The 14506-nt window shown below is 42.0% G+C and overlaps 1 protein-coding gene across 3 annotated transcripts; it reads left to right on the forward strand.

Moving 5' to 3' along the window:
- The first annotated feature begins 3685 nt into the window (after nt 1-3685).
- LOC123505201 (cytokine receptor-like factor 3) lies at nt 3686-14506 on the forward strand. 3 transcript variants are annotated; one of them, XM_045256368.1, is made up of 10 exons: nt 3686-3801; nt 5827-6033; nt 6258-6377; nt 7317-7486; nt 8038-8219; nt 8839-9084; nt 10100-10242; nt 10918-11029; nt 11305-11438; nt 12253-14506. In XM_045256368.1, exons 2-10 carry the CDS (start codon nt 5827-5829, stop codon nt 12343-12345), a joined length of 1407 nt encoding a protein of 468 aa, XP_045112303.1. In that variant the 5' UTR covers nt 3686-3801; the 3' UTR covers nt 12346-14506. The 3 variants fall into 3 exon arrangements, with proteins under 3 accessions (XP_045112303.1, XP_045112302.1, XP_045112301.1); XM_045256367.1 differs by lacking the exon at nt 3686-3801 and adding an exon at nt 4010-4132; XM_045256366.1 differs by lacking the exon at nt 3686-3801 and adding an exon at nt 4248-4417.

A 14506-nucleotide genomic window follows, 5' to 3' on the forward strand; every position in this document is an offset into this window, starting at 1 on the left:
TACGAGTAATACCAGGATGATGTTAATAATAATAATTAATAATAACAATAATAATAACAACAACAATAATAATAATAATAATAATAATAATAATAATAATAATTAATAATGATAATAATGTCTCACTGAAGCAGCAATTCTAGAACGTAACTGGAATAGAAAACTTAATCATTAACTTTTTACGACTCATTATCTTCTACAGGAGAAAAAAAACTAATCTCCGGTGACAGTAAGACAAGTATCACTATAACTGTGTGTTGCTTGTGTCAACTTCCTCCATGTATTGTCACTTCAAAAAGTAATTACGTGTGGTATATCTATTACTAACTATATTCAGTATGTATATTATGTATGCTATATCTATTACTAACTATATTCGGTACTTCTGATCCCGGTGGCGCTGCAGGATTGCTCGCCTGCCAAATTTAATCCGATTTGAGCTGACAGTTTCCGATTGCCAATACACACACACACACACACACACACACACACACACACACACACACACACACACACACACACACACATACACACACGTAGTTGCTTCAATGATGGTGTCCCAGAATTCTCGTTTCGATGTATCCTAAACAAGATTGCAGGGAAAGTGAGGGTGTGTTTGTTTTCCCTCCTGCCTGCCATTAACTGGTAAGCGGGTTGTCAATGATAAATCAGCTTTTGTCATGAACGTCACTTGAGACTTTTTCTACAGGCACGAAGCACCAGGAGTCCTGTAAAGATAAACAACACCAAGTGGTCCTTCGTTGATGCCCCTTTTTTTATTAATCTCCCATTTCACGTCTCCTCAGCTCGCTTTCTTTCTCATCCTCCCTTCTCCACCCCTGCTCAAGCTATTGCCCTCACACACCCCAGAAAGCTGCCTCTTCCCCTCATCTTTTCTGTCCCACCTTCCTCATGACCCTCCCTCACCTCGCCTATACTATACTCTTCATTTATGATCAGAGTGAGAACTGTCTCAGTGGACAGACAGACAGACAGACACACACACACACACACACACCCGGTAGCTCAGTGGTTAGAGCACTGGCTTCACAAGCCAGAGGACCGGGGTTCGATTCCCCGGCCGGGTGGAGATATTTGGGTGTGTCTCCTTTCACGTGTAGCCCCTGTTCACCTAGCAGTGAGTAGGTACGGGATGTAAATCGAGGAGTTGTGACGTTGTCCCGGTGTGTGGTGTGTGCCTGGTCTCAGGCCTATCCGAAGATTGGAAATAATGAGCTCTGAGCTCGTTCCGTAGGGTAACGTCTGGCTGTCTCGTCAGAGACTGCAGCAGATCAAACAGTGAAACACACACACACACACACTGTCTCCCCTGACCAGGAGTATGGGGTGTGTGAAGTGTGAGATCAGTTTTACCTGAAGGTCAGTAATAATGAGTTCTGACTTGGTAACGGCTGGTAGTTGCAGGTCCGCTCGTAATCAGTCTTTGGTGAATACACACACACACATACACACACCAACAAACTACTCATTTCCATTTGTTGTTCAAGAAACTTCAGATCACTGCAATACTTTCAATATAGGACCAATGTTTACTTCACGGCTGCCGATTAGGTAAGGAGAGAGAGAGAGAGAGAGAGAGAGAGAGAGAGAGAGAGAGAGAGAGAGAGAGAGAGAGAGAGAGAGAGAGAGAGAGAGAGAGAGAGAGAGAGAGAGAGAGAGAGAGAGAGAGAGAGAGAGAGAGAGAGAGAGAGAGAGAGAGAGAGAGAGAGAGAGAGAGAGAGAGAGAGAGGCGTAGGAGAGGGTGGGAGAAAAGGTTGGAAAGTGTGTGAGTGGAAGAGAAAATCAGGAAAAGGGCACGTGAGGAGGGAGAGAGGGAAATGTAGGTAGTGTATCCGTAGAGTTACTGAAATGTCGCCTGGTATCACCGCAGAGTTTTGTTTTGGGTGAGAACATTTTTTGCTGCCGGTTTCTACTACTACTACTACTACTACTACTACTACTACTACTACCACTACTAACACTACTACTACTACTACTACTACTACTACTACTACTACTACTACTACAACTATTACTATTACTACTACTGCTAATAATAACAATATTGCCACTACTACTACAACTACTTCTAGAGAGAGAGAGAGAGAGAGAGAGAGAGAGAGAGAGAGAGAGAGAGAGAGAGAGAGAGAGAGAGAGAGAGAGAGAGAGCTAGTCTAAAAGAGCGTAAAGGAGCGTGGGATGAAGGATGGGCGGGGAGGGACAGGGGAGGAGCGTGAGTGAGTGGCAGGAGGCAGGTAGGGGAGGGAGGGTTAATTGGGATCTCCTCTGCTCTTCTTGCAAATTATCTTCGTCACGTCAATTTGTGTCAATCTAACGGGGGCGAGTCCAGGGCTGCAATCTGACCGTGACACACACACACACACACACACACACACACACACACACACACACACACACACACACACACACACACACTGAATCATTTCCACCTCCAATATCGGACCTGTTTTCATTGCCTTTATTTATCAACACACGTACATTTTCAATTCCTTTCCTATTCATTTCTTCAAGACGTGAATTAGTGTGAAATCTTTACTCTTTACTCTATAGACTCATTTGGACTTGCTTGCATGTTTTACTTTTCCTTTCAAGTACCAAATGATATGTGACGTACAATGCGTCTCTCCACATCTGACGAAAAACTACGAGTGTGTGAGTTAATTGGCCATTCATAGTCACATTTTTCAATTATTTCAGACATTGATGAATTTGATTATACACTTCCTTACTTCCTTATTCTATACTCAACGAAAGCCATGAGTTTGTAATACATAATGCGTGTCCCCACTTCCCATACTACTACTACTACTACTACTACTACTACTACTACTACTACTACTACTACTACTACTACTATTATTTTTACTACTACCACCACTAATAATAATAATAATAATAATAATAATAATAATAATAATAATAATAATAAACAGAATGAGGCAGTAATACTTTCTAGTGAGCGTATACGTACACTAATTTATCAACTTTCATCCATACTTCGTCACTTCCTTCCTTACGTTTCTTAAAACCACGAGTTCATTTACCATTCAATGCATCTTTCTACCTCAAGCGAAAGGCAGTGAGCGGTGAGCGGGCTGGTTACATTTCCGAATGAATCTATATGTCAACTGATCACATTACAAGCCTATTACTTCCTTTCTCGCATTCCTTTCAAAACGTGAGATAATATAATACTGCGTGATGTCCCCTCCTTAGAATGGTAGCGAGCCAGGCAGTCAGAGAGTCTCAAATAAATCTATATATCGTAGTCATATATATGGTTGGATGGTCCATTATTTTGTTACATCCCCCTAAAAATGTGAGCTGATATACTAAAGCATCTCTCCGCCGCTGAGGAAAGGTATTGCATGAGTCAGTCAGTTAGTCAGTCATTCAGTCAGTCAGAAAGAGCCATTGGAATACATTGACATACCATTACCACACTCACGAGCACCACCCTTACATCCGCTCTGTGTCCCCCACCTAACTATTCCCTGATTTTTCTCTGCCTTTTCTGGGTCAAAAGGGAACGAGTGGCAATAATTTCCGAGGAGGAGGAGGAGGTGGAGGACGAGGGGAGAGGCGGGAACATGCTGGCACCGCCCCTCCCTCCTGCCCGCCTCGCCTCGCCTGACATCCTTAGTAGGTCAGAAGGACAGGGAGTGTAGGACGTCTGAATAACAATGAGAATCACGTTTAAGGGACACCATTCCTAATATCCTTCGGTTTGGTGATAGCCATTCCACATCAGGTCATCGTGGTGTGTGGTAAACAGCGCAGGTGTGTGTATGTCTGTGTCTGCGTGTGTCTATCATTTTGAGCTTATCGGATCAGCTGCGGGGCGACCAATATCGTATCTCAAACAAATGTTCAGTACTCTACAAATCACATAATAACATCCATGAAAAGCAGTTATATTTGTGTAATAATATCTAAATAACTGCTCAAGAGAAGAATCCGGTATTGCTTCATCGAAACATAAGTGAAATGGTTAAAAATTGCGCAACCGTAACCGTCCTAGGAGTGGGAAGAGCCAAGCGGCGGCGGATGTAAACAATGGCCAAGGGAGGACAGGTTACCAAAGGATTGTTTTGATTTATTTCACTCCGAGGTGAGGCCACTTGAGGGGTGAATCTGGCGTCATAGGGAAGTGGAAAGGAAAGAGGTGGATAGGGTGTGGAATGGTAAGCGTGGCGTGGCTGTAGTGGAAGGAAGGAGTGAAATGGTGGAAGGGTTGAAGTGGTGACGTTTGGTGGAATTTTAAGTGTTAAGTGAAGTGGTGTTTGGTGTTGCCCTCCCCTGCTGGCGGTGAGTCACTTGCCCCGCGCCGTTGTGGTGTGCTGGTGGTGTGTGTGTTAGCATTACAGTGCGGTGTGATATGGTGGTGTTACAAAAGGTTAGTGTATTGAGTTCAGCAGTGTTTACTCTTGAGGGCTTCCATACACTCACTGTTTGTCACCGGTCAGCGTGTTCTGTTTGTTGTGGTGTATGTTATGGCTTGTTGTGGTGGGTATTGGTGAGCCATGCGTCCAGTGTCTGTTTACAAGCTTCTTTACAGTACTGTATTAACTGTTGAGGGGTGTGCCACACTGCCACCACCTGTGATTTCTGTCATACTGTCACATTCTGCACTCCTCGTTCCTCTCACTGTTCTCTCTTTCTTTTTCCTACAATTGTGTGTCTAAAAATAGGGATACCCTATACCGTGCCTATCCAAATTCAAGGCACCTTTTCATTGTTTCCTTTAAAAGTTATGAAGACTTTAATTAATCTCTCTTAAGTATCTAAAATGTTAAAGTGTGTCTCTCTTAAGTTTAGGGAACCTTATGTGTGGTTCATTTTATAATTTCTCTATGATTCAGCCATTAATCTGTCACCCAAGTGTCTTGCCACATTTTCTGTGTCATCAATGGATGACTGTTGTTGATGGCTAGTGGACTGTGCTATAATGAAGCACAAGCTCAACTCAAAACACTTGACTGAATTCTCATAGTGAGAAGAGACAATGTTTGGCTGTCACTGAGCCTGCTCCATGGAGTGCCACAGTAGCCACTGGTACCAGCATCTCAACGTCCAAGACCAGACCTGATCTAAACACAAGACGCTACACAACATGTATCAGTGATAGTGAAACAAAATTGAGGTAGATTTTTGCTTAGCTAGAGCTCGGCATCATCCTTTACTGACAAGGACAAGATCTGGTCTCATTCAATGTGTTCTCAAGATGATAAGATCTAATGCACAGAGATATAGTGATACAGAACAGATGGCTGTCATTGTGGTGGTGGAAGAAAAATCCTGATTGTTTTTGCTGCGTAGTTTTGACAAGATTCAGTCACCTATAGGTAATGACTCCCCCCCCCCACCATCCCACTACCTGTTGAGTCAAGGGAGAAACTTGCTGCTTTCTAAGAAGTTCCTTTAAGGTTCTCATTTCCATTGACCTTTCCTAAGGACCATGTATGGGACTCCTCCACCATGGAGGAGTCCCATGTATTAGTGACATTTTGAGGTCATCCTCTGTTTCCTTCACAGACTGTCTTGTGTGTTCTATTGCCCTTTCCTTAACTCTGCAGGTTCAGCCTTGTACCTTTAATAATCCATAACTGAAGAGTTCCATGTATACCACCATTGTCATGTGATCTCTCCCACCTGACATGAAGGTAGTTCTGTATTCAGCTCATGGTAGTTTCTCATGAGAGGTAACACCCTCCCTTATGACCCTAACGCTGTCCTATAACACAATCAGGTCCACACTTTGAGGCCTGACATGTACATATATTAATTCATATACTCACTGAACAGATGGCAGACTTGGAGCAGCAGCAGCAGCAGGATGGCGGTGTCAACAGTGGCAGCGGGAGTAGTGCCGGGGAGCGTCTCCGAGAGGAGTACCGGCGACACGTGCAGACTCAGCTGTCCCATGACCTTGTGGATGCCATTGCCAGCTTACAGCAGCACCAGCACCACCTCCAGCAGCTGTCGGAGCAGTTGGAACTGGCCACCAAGCAGGTCTGTTGGAAAAAAAAGATGGAAAGTAAGAGTGAATGAATAAAAGATGAAGTATGTGTAGATGACATGAAAAGGGTAAGATGCAGTAAGTTAGAAAGACAAATGAAATAAAATGCTAAAAAAAATAAGACTCCATTACCACTATCTTTCCTTCTTGTGTCTCCTCATCACCCAGTCACATATCCACCTGTTTATCTCACACCTCCTCCTCCTCCTCCACATAGGTGAAAAGCAGCGCCACAGAGACCAAGGACACCATCAATGCCACGCTGGACGCCTTCCTTGTCACCGTGAATGAGGCGGTCACTGCACGACGGCACCAGCTTCTCGACGAGGTGCAGCAGGTACGTGTTGTGCAGCGTGTCATATACAATAAGTTTGATGTGTTTTGCTGGATATCCTCTCACCTGCATGTTAAGTCTTGTATTCTTATTTACATTTATCGAGTAATTATTTAAGTTCTAGTACACTCCTTGTTTTTGCCATTTCTTGTGCATTCCAGATATTTATTTTTGTGTGCCATTCCTAAATCTTTCTTTCTATCTGTTTATCAATTTGTGTGTGTTTTGTTTATATGTGTATGTGTATATGCACTCAGGTTTGGATGCATGTGTCCTTATTTATGCCACACACCATGTACAAACTTTAATTTTTGTATCATAGTACATATTGTGTACGTACATACTTAATATTTCACTTGTATATGGATCACTTCATGAAATTAATATGTTGCAATAAATTTCTTTCAGACTCGTTATAGAATAGTCTTCCTCGTGTGTGGTGTAGTCCTTGCCTGGTCTCTGTTTGCTTTAGTGGTAGAGGCCTTGAGGTGAAAAGAAAGATAATGTCATCAGTGTGCTGGTCATGAAGGGAAGGTTGTGACTTGAAGGGATGCTGGCATGAGTCAGCCTGTCTTAGGAAATGGATTGTGGTGATGAGGAAACAGATGAAGAAGTATTTAATTCTCTTACCTTTTAACCTGGTGGTGTCTTGAGATAGAGACAATATTGGAAAGCTGTTGCCAAGAGATACATGCTGTCTCTACTTTACTACATGTACAGTACTTTTCTATCACCAGATTTTAATAATGTATCCTATTCAGAAGTAATGTAATCCAACTCTAGCCAACTTAATTATCCAAATGTAACAATTTTGATTATTATTTATTTTTTTTTACCAAACTCATCCTGTCCTGCCCTGCCCTAATTTAATCTGATGTAACCTAATCCAGCTTAACCTAACCCAACCCTAAGTAATCCAGCAATCCTTTGTCTCGTGGCCAGGTGGAGGAGGAGGCACTGGTGCCGCTGGAGCAGTGTGGGCGGGAGCTGGCCTGTCGGCTGGACGAGGTAGAGGAGAGGGTGACGCAGGGGCAGAGGCTGCAGCGACACAGTGGCGTGATGGCACGGGACACTGTGCTGCGGTTTCAGGAGGAGGCTGCTGCTATGACCAGGTGTGGTGATGGCAGTGGTGGTGGTGGAATGTTTGTTTATGTGTCAGATTTATGCATTAACCCTTTCACTGTAATATGCAACAACATACTAAAAAACAATGTGTAAAACCTTTTATAAGTATTTACAAGAAGGGAGATAAAAAAGAATAATTTTGCAGTTTTAGGCAATACAACATTTGCAGGTGGCTATGGAGCAAGAAAAGATGCTTCAGAATAATTAGTAATTCAAGTTGTGTCAAATACCAATGAAAGGAATTCAGTCAACAACTTTTATATCTAGAGTAGTTATATTAACCCCTTCAGTACCATGACGCATTTCCATATTCTTTCTGCTTACTAGCTACTTAGTGATTTTATACAGCTTCAGAAACTCATGTGTGGGATTAAAATAGTGAAGACTATGGCATTAATCTTCTGACCTCCAGAGACCCTTCCTAATGTCGATAAAATGGCCTAATTGTACACAAATCTCAAGGTAAAAATGTGCCCCAGTACTGAAGGAATTAATGGTCACACTCTCTCATTAAGCATCTTCCCTTCCTCCTCCCCAGCCTGCCAGAGGTGCCAGCTCTGTGTGCCGTGCCTAGTGTCAGTGTGGAGTTCCCCAGTGACCCGTTGATGGAGGAAGAGGTGCGGGAGCTGGTGGGACGCGCTGGCAGGGTCTCACGGATGGGGCCTGTGCAGATCACCAATATTGTGGAGCAGCCTGGTGCCCTGCTGGTGTCCTGGGAGGTGTGTGTGTGTGTGTGTGTGTGTGTGTGTGTGTGTGTGTGTGTGTGTGTGTGTGTGTGTGTTTACCTAGTTGTAGTTTACAGATTTATTTATTTATTTATTTATTTTTTTTTTTCAGTAAGATGGGAAATTTGGCAAAGTGCAACAAAAATGATTAAACAAAAAGGCCCACTGAGATGCCAGTCCCTGAACAGTATGGAGAGAGTTAGCCAAAAGAATAAATAAAAGGATAAATGTCTTGAAACCAGCATCTAAGTCTCATCAAATGTATCAAGCTTTTTCTTCAGTTGATATTCTTCTCTTGGTTTGTTTTAAAATATCTCAACTTCTGTGTCCAGCTCTACTTGCACCCCACCACCACCACTGCCATCATTGTACAGGCACCACTAAAGCCACACATCACACTTTGATCTGTACTGTCATCATTGCACATCCTGTCTTGCACTTCCACAACCATCACCACTAAAAATAACAGCTGCTTAGTACAATATTTCATCACCATCGTCACTAATTTTCACTGTTTTACTCTCACCACCACTGCTACCAAATATCCACACCATCTTGCCTACCACCACCACCTTACTCCTCACTATTTTACCCACAACCACCATGTCTCCTGCAGGTGGATGAGGATGTATCTGACGAAGGGCTTGAGTTTTGCCTTGAGTGCAGCAACACCGGCGCCACCGACCCCCACGCTGCTGTCTTCACCCGCAAGTATGAAGGGCCCGACTACTCCTTCCTGCTGCGGGATCTCAAGGCGGGGGAAAACTACCTTCTGCGGGTGGCGTCACGGCGGGAGGGAGCTTCCTGTTTTGGTCCCTGGAGCCTCGTACAAGCTGCCTCTACCAACACGTCACATTTCAGTGAGTGTGTGTGTGTTTATTTATTTATTTATTTTTTTTTTTTGTGTATATTTTATTTTGTGTGTGTGTTGTTTTTTAAATTGCTGAGTTTTTTTTTTTCTTGTATTTTTTTTATTTTGTATTTATTTTTTTATTTATTTATTTATATTTTTTGTGTGTGTGTGTCTGTGTGTGGAATTTTCTTACATTTTATCTCTTTGTTTCTTTTTTTTTTTGTGTGATTGAGGATCTTATTTATGTTTATGTTAATGGGTTCATAATACCAGAGTCCCATTTTGTATTTGTTTGTTTATTGCATATACTAGTTTTTGTATGCATTTTCTACAGATATAAGAGTTCTGTATAGTGATGGTGTTTTTGTTTTTTATATACTAGTGAGTTTGTGATGTTTTGTAATACCAGTTATTGAATTTTGTGTGTGTTTGTATATCCACTTCCCTGTCCTTCCCAAATCTTACACTGTACTTCACTCCCTTTCACTCCACTCCAGTACTACTAATGTCTTACCCTTTCAGCCTGCTCTCCCATCCATCCCAGCAACACTAGCTCTATCTCTAATATTATCTTCCTGTCTCCTGCCCCTCTCAAACACATGTCATCCTCCTCATTCTTTTCCTCTCCATCACTACACACCCATCTATAATAAACACTTTTGCATTTCTTTATCAACCAACACTGTTTAATTTCTCTCTCCAATAACCTCTATCTCTAATATTATCTTCCAGTTTCCCTCCCCTCTCAAAAACATGTCATCCTCTTCATTCTTTCCCTCTCCATCACTACACACCCTTCTGTAACAAACTATTGCATTTCTTTATCAACCAACACAATTTCATTTCTTTTCCAATACCACTATTTTATTTCCTTTTCAATCACCATTATTTAATTTCTCTCTCAGCCATCACCAAAACAACATTATTTTATTTCTTTTCAACCACCACTATTATTTTTCCTTCACCACCACCACTATTTCATTTCTTTCTGAGCCACCACTAAGATCCCTTGCATTGTACAGAGTGGGGCAGCAGCCCCACCAACGCCAGCAGTGCGTGGACAGTGGCGGATGATGGGCGGCTGGCGTGCAAAACTTCAGATGAACCAGAAGTGTTGCATTCTGAGGCACCGCTGCTCAAACCCGGCTCCTCTGTGCTCTTCAAGGTGTGGTGCTCAGTGCTGATGACTTGGTGTGTCTGCTTCTGCTGTCTCATATTTAGTTAGGATCTCTGACATTTTGTGGTAAAGTTTAAAGTTTTTATCTTCCCCTGTGGAGGTTCAAGGAGACACTAAGAACGTTATCCTTGCTAGCCATGGGAGGTTATCACTGGCGACTGAATCTTTGGATTTAAATTATATTCAATATTGATACAAGTGTGATGCATTGTCATTTAAGTCGTAAGTGATGCCAAGTGGCTTTTGATTGAACATTACTACCTATTCATTACAGTAATATCGTCAGAAGTCAACTTGTAGTATGCCATTCTAACTTGCAGTATTTAGTGCATTAAGTTTTGTTGCCATTTGCTGCAACATAGCTGATAGGGTACAATGAAACTAATACTTCTAACAGTGTCAAAGCGAACATATAAACACAAACAAAAAATATACAGATAGAGAGGAATAAGACTGGGGATTATTCTTTATCTGTATTCTATTTCTTACACTTCATAAACTGAGACATCAACCTGGTATATATAGGTCAGTTGGCTATTACCTTCAAAGATACATCATGGTATTAAAAGGATTATTGCTGCAGAACCTCCATCATTACTGTTTTCATAATTATGTTTCTGTGCCTCCTTGTCAGCCATATTCACTCCTCCATGCCACTCCCAGATCCTGCGTGGAGGCGGTGGGTGCAGTGACGAGGGGCTGGGGCTGAGCTGTATGCCGGTGATGGGGCCTGAACACCTGCTGCTGCCTGGCACTCTCTTCCTCAGCGCACAGGGTTAGTGGTGGCTAGACTCCCTCTCCAGTATATCCACAACTTTATTTTTATTTATTTATATTTCTTGGTGGTGTTTAGTAGCTTCTGATTTGCAATTTCATATTCATTTTTGTTATTGTTTTCCTGGATTTGTCAAATTATTGCAAGAACTATTTGAATTAATGGGAAAAAATGTATAAATGAACTCATAAAACTCATGTCAACTTAGCACAGAATATCGGGAGAGAGATGTGCAAGAATATTTAGGAAAGTGTTATTGTCCTTGTTTGTTCCAGGCTGTGTCTTCCTGGACGGGGTGAGCAGAGTGACTCGCCTGCCCGCCATACAGGACAAGTCTCAGGTCAGCTTTGCCGTGGAGAAAGTGTCGTCCAGCAAAGTGCGGGTGTACATCGAGAGCCAGGAGAAGCAGGTGTGTGTGTGTGTGTGTGTGTGTGTGTGTGTGTGTGTGTGTGTGTGTGTGTGTGTGTGTGTGTGTGTGTGTGTGTGTGTGTGTGTGTGTGTGTGTGTGTGCACGTGTGTGTGACTGTGTAACTATTTTACACACCATTACATTTACTATTTTTGTTATGAATTAGTCATCCTTCTGGAGGCATTTCACAGACACACTCTCATTGTTATTTACACTTGTTATTAATTAGTTTAATTTGTATAAGCATTTTTTGATACCTACCCTTGTCACCTTCACCACATCCCTCCAATGCTCCTCCTCCTCCTCCTTCACCACTCCTTCATTGCATCCTTTTATCCTCTACTATTTTCACATCACAGACTCCAGTGCAGTAATTGTGTCTCTAGCTGCTGTCAAGGGAACACTCTCACTTCATGATTCGATGGCCCATGGATTGGCTCTTGTTCTCATCTTCTTTCAAAACACACAGCCAATTCACTTTATATTTCCATTAAAACTCATTTATGTTTGCATTTCTATAGTAACTTACACACAAGAGTTTCACTAGACATGTAAAGTTAATTTGCCATACATTTCAAAACCATATTGGAATACACAGTAAGTCAGTCTGTGGGAGAGAACACTGACCAGCAACTTCACCACACCCACCTGCTGTGCATGACAAGATTACCCAGAGTCTGTGAAACTAAATATACCAGTACTAGTGTTAGCATTCCTCCTCCTTGACCTGCTGTGGTGTTCCCCTCTTTGTACATCACCAGTGTCTCCCCCATTCACCCCAGAAACACCCCTCACCTACATCTCCCCCCCACAGGTGACGTACGAGTGGGGTGTGCCAAGTGCCCAGGACGGCCTCTACTTCCTTGCATCCTTTGGGGAGCCACGCTGGAAGATCAGTGTCCATTAGGGTAGTCTTTATACCCTGGACACCCTTACTTACCTCAGTCCTCCACAAAGATGCCCCTCCTTCCCATTCCTTACCTTACCTCTTCCCAGGACGCCCTTTCCTTCTTGCTTCGCCCTCATGACAGGAGATGCAGTGCCATGCTTCACCCACAGCAAGGAGTGCCTTTGTGATGTCTCCTTGCTTCATTCTCATCTCATTCTTCCTTAGCTCACACCCACCCATCCACTTTCACTTCCTATTCTTACTTCTCTTTTTACTAATGTCTTATCTCACATGTTTCATCAGTCTGTCTGTCTGTTTACTTGTCTCCTGAGTTGATGTTTCATTCTCTAATGACTCTGTAAATTGAATCTCTGTACATTGTGCCTCATTCCTCCTTCCTTCCTTTTTGCAGTGCTTGGTGACAGTAACACTAGTTATCGTGCTATGATCTGAGTGACAGTCATTAAGTTGATAAGTTTTTCCATCACAGTGCTCCTTTCTGGACTTTTAATACTCTCTAAATGGATTTAAGCATGAAGGAATGTGATGGAAGCAAAAACTTCACCAAGAAATAGTAAGGAAGGAATGGAGGAGTGCATCATCATCACCATCACTCACCATCACTGTCATCTTCATTATTATGTTTACAATTAATTAATCATGTTACGTTTTCGCTCTTCATGTTCGTGAATCGGTTTGTTTTATTTGTTGTGTTGCGTCTGGCCCAAGAAGTGTCAGAACTGCTGTTTTTCTCTTGTGTGTCAACCAGTGTGTGACTGTTTGTATGTTTGTATTTGTGAGTGTGTGCATGTGTAGGAAGACGTGGGCCTTACTCAAGTGATGCATTCCACAGTGATGAGGAAGTACATGTGAAGAGAAACAGCCCATAATCTCAATCCAAACCGGTAATGTTAGTCATTATTATTGGCCTCTGCTGCCAGGAGTATTGCTGAGCACAAACACAACACTCATTGCATATCACAGCTGGGTAATGAAACCTCTCGCCAGCCTGCTACCCATTAGGCTTTCATCCACACACCAGTCGTACTCAAGATGTATTGGATATCTGAAGTGAGAGACCTGCAGATGTGTGTGTGTGTGTATGCATGTTTTCTAAATGCAGATGTTAGTTTCAAGAAGGAGGTGGATATGAATGCAAATGTGAGAGTTACACCTCATGGTTGCAGATGTTTTTAAGAGTCTGAAGGAGTGATAAGTCTCAGTGCTGCCTTTTTTTCAATTTTTTTTGTCTAGTGACCACATCCTCCACGTGTGGCAAAGATACAGATGTTTATATATACAGTAGTAAACGCGGATGCAGATGTTTATTAGATCATAAATATGGATATGTACGTATAGATGTTTATTAAGTGAGAAATATGGACCAGATGTTTATTATTAAATGAGAAATATGGATGAGAATGTTTATGACAAACGTGAATGCTGATGCAAATGCAGAGTTTAAAAATGGTAAGCATGTTCCTGATACATAACTTAGATGTGGGTATCCAATACATCTCCATCAACACTGACACAGGCTGGACACAGGACACTATCAACTATGCATGTACCAAAAACAAATTAACAGAACCTTAAAATTGCATGATAAAATGAAACAAAACAGATGAAAAGCTCAGTCTGTGTGTATTTTGTTACTTTAAATAACTAACCCTATTTGCCTCTCAAGTAAAACATTGACCCAACATTTGCCCCCTCAGTGACCCCTCCCCTTTCCAGATCCCCTCAGCTCCCTTCCATACTGGTAAATTCAAGGACTGTTTTGCATAATAAAATCAAATCTATGTATTCTGTGATGGTTCTTCTCTGCCCGTGTGATTGTGTGGCTTTTTACCCTTCAGTGTTTGAAATATTAGGACAATGAGGATGTTATGAAGGAAGAGGAAGGATTAAAAGAAGGAAGGAAAAAAGGAAAGCATTAAAAAAAAAGTATTAGTATTGTAAAGGTGCTTGAAAGTAAAGTAATAATGTAGTGTACATATGCAAAGTTTACTGAAGTGTGAATGAAGGACAAGGTGGAAGATGAAGAAGAGGAGCACTGCAAAGGGAAGGCACAAGTGTTTTAAGAATATATTAAGGAATGTTGCAAAAAAAGAAACACTAAAGAAAATGTCAGGAAAAGTGTTGGGAAGTATTATTAAAACCTAACTTGACCTTCCTA

This window comes from Portunus trituberculatus, chromosome 17 (assembly GCF_017591435.1).
Source record: "Portunus trituberculatus isolate SZX2019 chromosome 17, ASM1759143v1, whole genome shotgun sequence".
NCBI lineage: Eukaryota > Metazoa > Arthropoda > Malacostraca > Decapoda > Portunidae > Portunus > Portunus trituberculatus.

What these genes read in the sequence shown, in the direction of transcription:
- LOC123505201 (XM_045256366.1), top strand. An exon ending in CCTGCTGGTGTCCTGGGAGG is followed by an intron (nt 8,220 to 8,838) that starts TGTGTGTGTGTG and finishes CATGTCTCCTGC; the next exon opens with AGGTGGATGAGGATGTATCT. An exon ending in GCTCCTCTGTGCTCTTCAAG is followed by an intron (nt 10,243 to 10,917) that starts GTGTGGTGCTCA and finishes TGCCACTCCCAG; the next exon opens with ATCCTGCGTGGAGGCGGTGG.